The 6,170-nt window shown below is 33.4% G+C and overlaps 1 protein-coding gene across 1 annotated transcript in view; it reads right to left on the bottom strand.

Annotated features, from left to right (window-relative positions):
* The window catches only part of LOC109345900 (glutamyl-tRNA(Gln) amidotransferase subunit A, chloroplastic/mitochondrial), a 21,309-nt gene continuing 17,627 nt past the window's right edge, over positions 2,489 to 6,170 (bottom strand). The window contains exons 7-10 of the mRNA XM_019585163.1: positions 5,114 to 5,207; positions 4,980 to 5,029; positions 4,148 to 4,261; positions 2,489 to 3,003 (exon numbers count right to left, since the gene is read on the bottom strand). Coding sequence (XP_019440708.1) covers positions 2,914 to 3,003; positions 4,148 to 4,261; positions 4,980 to 5,029; positions 5,114 to 5,207 — 348 coding nt within the window. The 3' untranslated portion in view covers positions 2,489 to 2,913. The remainder of the gene's footprint in view (positions 3,004 to 4,147; positions 4,262 to 4,979; positions 5,030 to 5,113; positions 5,208 to 6,170) is intronic.

The raw sequence follows: 6,170 nt of genomic DNA, 5'->3' as shown, positions 1-6,170 counted from the left end.
ATAACAACATAAAATACAATGCCGTTCCACTCCATTCTCCTCACAATATGATGAACAATGATTCTCTCCAATCGTTATTGGAGTTATGGAGAGTGGATTTCTTGTTTCACCCTTTTTTTCGATGTGTGACATTCTATTTAATTAAATAATCTGTGTGATTTCCGCTTATCTTATTTTGGCTTATCTAAGTTTAACTTAGTTGAATTGGATTTTGCATAGTCTAAAATGTTACAAACAATCACCTAATTGACATTGCAAATTTGGTCCCCTTTCATGGATGGTTAGCGACTCTCATATCATTCATTATTGACAATATTGATTAATTGCCTTATAGGGCTCATTTTTTTTACCTGCTCTTTCTTGATAGGAAAATCCATTCAGAAACATCTTCCCCAATGATTAAGAATTGTTGAAAAAGATCCAGAATGGGGAGAAGTGTTTCCTAAGCTCTACTTTCAACTCTTCTTGATGTGTCAAAGCTTGCTCAAGTCAGACAAGGTTTCCTTTAAAATCCTACCCCCATTTATCACCATTGAAAATTAATTTTTTTCAAGACTTCAATCAAAACATTCCGATCGACAATGTGGATTTCAAATAATGATTGCCATTGCTCGTCGCTCCTTCCTTTAGGTTGTGTTTGGGAGCTACGAGGGAAATAAAAGGAGAAATATCAAGGAGCAAGGAGAAGTGGGATAGAAGGATAAATGAAGGCAATTCCAATTGATCACATGGACTGCCCAATATAAAATAAAAATATATATATGAATTCTAATCTTATGTCAATATACATGTTACTTTCCTGCTTCCACTTGTTTAAACTTTGAATGAAACAACTTCGGGTGACAAAAATTGAATTCAGAGAATTAATACTTTTTTCTTCTATTACTTGTACACTTAAAAATCAAGATAAGATACAAATGATATTTTACTTACATTTATTGGACATATTCATTCCAACTTTATATATATAATATAATATGACAGATTCAAACATACTTGCATTAGATGGTTTGCAAAGTTAAGAGGGAATAGTTAAGAAACTCTTCCCCTCCAAATTTAAAACCCTTCCCTAGAAGTCAAATATGCAATTTGAAAACCCTTCCATTAACTCTCTTAGACTCAAACTCACAAATCTTAACTTCTTCGTGTCTTCATCTTCTCTTTGTCATGAGCTTGGTTAACTTCTCTATGCCTTCTTCTTTGTGTTGTGAGCTTTGTTATTGTCTCTATGTGTTGCTGCTAGAGCAAACTCTGGAATGGAGGTATTAAGTATATTGTATATATGAGACTGTTGAGTTTTGAGACTTGAGATAGAGATAAATGGGAAGATGAAACAACTCTAGCCACAAAGAGAAAACGCACTAAATACTCTACAAAAGATAATAGAGTGTAGATGTTACACATTATACATACATTAAATTATTAAACCTAAGACCTAGTAGTCTAGGACTATCACGTGTTGCCCAAGAAAAAATAAGGTTACTAATTAGCGTGCTTTCATTAATTATAATATATATATGTATTGTGAATGTACGGATTTATACACAATAATTTTATCATCCCCAATTCATATTGGTTATTTTCTTTGAGAAGACAATAACAATTAAATATGAATGGTGAATAATACAGTAATAATATATAAAATTCATACATTATCTGTGCATACAAATTTTTCCTCATATATATGGTGTTGTATGGTTCAACCAGTTGGTTTAACCTGTTAAATCGGTTAGAACCTATACAAGACATCTCCCGATTTAACGTCCAGCTCGGGTCTCACAACATTGTCAATACTTTCTTCAATCTTTCCCACTTTGCCATTCTGACTTTTTTTTAAGTCAAAATATGATGCTCATTGCTAAAAGGTTGAGAAGCAATGAAATAAGTTCTAAGGTGACTTATATATAACTAAAACTTGTCAACAGTAACACTCGACTAATAAATGTGGTCAATTAATGCTAATGGAAAACAACGTTAATTAGCAAATTTTTACAAGCAGCTTTGGTCAAAACACGTGAAAAATATTAGCTTCTCCATTGGGCGTTCATCTCACCATGTTATTGGCATCATCGAACTTAAAAGCATTATTATTAATTTTTTATGGTTATGGTAATTTGGGTGATTTTCACATAAAAATGGGAATTGACTAGTGTTGGTGTTTTCTTAGGACCTTTTGTGATTGAAGCCAAAATAGAAATGTCAGCACATCATTCATTATTCATGTCGACAATCATCCACTCTTTAATAAAAATAATACGAAAATGAACTATCATATAAAATCTATCCTCAATTCCAACCCAAACTACAATAGCCATCATGAGATCCACCAAATATCCACCACCTAAAACCAGTACCCAACTATCTTCAATTTCATTTTTTTCTATACATTCTCATGCACAAAATTGAAATTATAAACCACCTAATATCATATGTAAATTTCAGTAATCTATATTTCCAAGTGAAAATCACAGCAAATGAACACCCTAACTTGACCTTTGCAATAAACTTTGGCTACATGCACATTTCAATGAAAGCAAAGTATCCAAGAAAGTTGAAACAAATTCATTTCTTATTCAAAAGTTACAAAATAGACCCTCAACAATAAATTACAAGGACAGTTTGTTCTGTAAGAGCATAAAACCGTGCTCCTTTACACTTTGATTTGATCAATCTAGCTAGTTTTACACCCTCATCAAAAGGTAACTGAATGGTGTTGAACTCACTCAATTTGAAATAGTGAAACAATTGCAGTAGTATGTAACCTATGCTGTGTCCAAAAATATTTAACTAGATAATGAGAATGGCACAAGCATATATTGAATTGCTTAAAAAGTCTGCTTCAGCCACCACATTGTGATGAAACTAATGGAATCATTTATAAATCATCAAAATGTAGAATTAAATTTATACTCATCACGCAGTGCTATCAGCTACAATTGGTGGAACAAATCTGAACTTTTTAAGAGTTTGCTCAAAGACATGTCCCACTCTTAGCAGCTCTCCCTGCAATTCAAACCCCAGTCAAAACATGATTCACTTGTTCAATGCCAAACATTATTCATGCACACACTCTCTCATGCAGAACTCATAAGCAAATACACTACATTTTTCTTCATATTTTTTGGTTCAAACATACCACATGTTTTTATGTGCTATGTTTGAACATGATTTACGATAGAGCATTATGACGTCATTCGATCTATATAGCCAACCACACCTAGTGAGATAAAGACTTGGTTGATGTTGTATAGCAGCACATGTTTGTAACACAAAATGCCAAAGTTTAATGTATATGCTATTGCCCCAAAAGCGTAAGGCCAAAAATATTCAAATAATAAAATCAATACAACTAATTTTAACTATAAGCTAAGTTTCAATCTTAAAAACCAAGCAAATCACATGCAAGAGTATTATTTATTATTATCATTAAAAAATAGATTTTATCAACATAATATAACAATTTGAATTATGTCTATTTCAAATCCATGTATGATGTATCTATGCTTTGTGATTCCAGAAGCTTGTATTTGCTATGACTACAGGGTACTAATATGTTTCAAATATACTTTTTCTAAAAGCATGAAAATTGAGCAAATAGTTTGTACTAATAATGTTAAAAGATATTAGGGCTGTTTAGTCTAGGTGTAAGTAGGCTTGGGTTTGTACACCTAAGTATTACTTATTAGTATAACTAGGAGTACTAGGCTATGCAAGTGTTTACATTATCTTGTCAACTATATGTCTAGGTTTACCTATCATGGTCCTCTATTTTTTTATTTCTCCAATCCGAAACTCTTAATTCTTCAAGATATAGGTATAGAGCATAACAAGTTAACAACCATGCTCAAACGGTGTAACTTTAGAGCAAACATCAAAGCATAAGGCCTTTGTATCTTTCACACATGTATCACATTTGATGCATAAAAAGGACTGGATTCATTTGAATTTTTAGTAGTTTAAGCTTTGATTTTCTACTTTTTTCCCTTGGTCTTATTTAACCATCTCTACATGAAGTTAAGAAAATATGATAGATTGTCCCTATCTCACCCTTTTATTTTAGTAAGAAATGAAAATTTAAAAAGAAAAGTAAACTAAAAAGACAACATAGAAAAGCTCCATCGGTGCAATGGATAGGAAAAGTCAATACCTCATCAAATGCTGCGCCAATCATTTGTAGACCAACAGGAAGGCCTGCTGGCCCACCGTCAACAAATCCACATGGCAAAACCAAGGCAGGTAGTCCAGCTAGGTTAACGTTTACCTGTAGAAAACAAACCACTAAGAAATTGCATCTAGGACTCATAATACTAGATACTTGACACATGTTGAGGATGACGTCATGCAATACAACTAGCCTGCCCCCTAAACGTTTAATCGGTATGCAAATATAACTCTTGGACCAGTCTGCCCCCTAAACGTTTAATCGGTATGCTCAAGGGCTCAAGCCTATTCAAGCTTAGTAACAGAAGTATGAGTGCACGGTCAAGCTTGATCTTAGACGAGTTAAACAAGTCTGTTATGCACACATGCTAGACGATGTGCAAATTATGAATAACAGGTAGAACAAGGATTTTGGCAACAAAAAACATCGCCTACAAGGCAAAGACTGTAGGAAATCAAGGAGTAAGGCATGGAAGATAGAATGAAAGGAAGGTGGGGATCGGAGAGTCATAAGTCATCACATTACAGAACATGGAGTGGTATTGAGATGGCTTAGGCAAGGAGCAAAGTTTTTTCTTTCCTGCATTTGTAGTTTTTTTTTTGTGATGCGTTCCTTCCAGCATTTTATTTTTTTTAAAAGGTCTCCTACGCTACTTTTATATCAGTATTAATATCAGTTCCTATCGAAATTCAATAGCACAATTCCAGGTCCTCATATGAATGCTGTTTGTTTGGTTCATAATCACATATTGACATATAACATTGACATATAACATGAAACAGAATTCTAGCTAAAAAGGAAAAAATGAAATGCTTACAGTCATGATGTCACCTGCATACATTGCCAGAGGATCATTTTTCTTTTCACCTGCAAACGTCAAAAGGAAATGAAACAATCAATACCGGAGGAACTAAAGTGCCACTATAAAAGCAAAAGAATGAAGACGCTTACCAATTTTATAAGCAGCGGAAGGAGCTGCAGGTGAAATCAGGATGTCATTTTGATTCAGTGCCTCCTTAAAGCTATTCCTAATTATGGTCCTCACCTGCAAAAATACACATAAATATCTTGAGGTTCCTAAATCTCCAGAGGATGGTGAAATTAAGAATAGAGTAAATTACACTGGCACCCCCTGAGTTTTAGTGAAATTACACAAACCACCCCTAACTTTTCTAAACTTACACAAACCTCCCCTAGTTTTGTACTTTCATTACACTGACCACCCTGTATAAGAAATAAGTGTAATTTTTAAACAAAAAATGTGATAAATGCAATTAAGTTAAACAAAACATGATATATTGTGTAGACAAGTCTAAATAATATACAAATCAAAGTCTAAATAATAAAGATACATGGATTTGTATATTATTTAGACTTGTCTACACAATATATCATGTTTTGTTTAACTTAATTGCATTTATCACATTTTTTGTTTAAAAATTACACTTATTTCTCATACAGGGTGGTCAGTGTAATGAAAGTACAAAACTAGGGGAGTTTTGTGTAAGCTTAGAAAAGTGAGGGGTAGTTTGTGTAATTTCACTAAAACTCAGGGGGTGTCAGTGTAATTTACTCTTAAGAATATATATAGTAGGAAAAGAAATATTAGAATGACAACAGAGAAAGGAGAGAGAGAAAATGATAGGTTAAGTAGACAAAGACCTATTGTAAAAAATGTATATAAGAGAGGGAAAAGAGGGGTGTGGCTAAGGGATAGCAATGTTACAGCTATGCCCTTAGGTAGTTAGAGGGTTAGTTGGGAAGTTTGCCTATAAAGCAGACTGAATTTGGGAGGGAAAGGTAGTTAGGAGTTGAGTAAACTGATTGAGGAATCAGTTGGGGCAAGATTCGTGGGAATCTTGCATTTCTTGTAAACATCTTCTTCTTTCATACTAAATCTAATAAAGCAAGTTAGAACCCTGGCAGAATCATTGATTCTGGGTGGGGGCATTTCTTTTCTACACGTTTCTATTAAATTTCTTTCTAATAAGATACCAGTGTTATCACT

The sequence above is a fragment of the Lupinus angustifolius genome, chromosome LG04 (genome assembly GCF_001865875.1).
Source record: "Lupinus angustifolius cultivar Tanjil chromosome LG04, LupAngTanjil_v1.0, whole genome shotgun sequence".
NCBI classification, from domain to species: Eukaryota; Viridiplantae; Streptophyta; class Magnoliopsida; order Fabales; family Fabaceae; genus Lupinus; species Lupinus angustifolius.
Note: the sequence above shows the minus strand (reverse complement) of the source record. Positions and strands in the feature narration are given on the sequence as shown.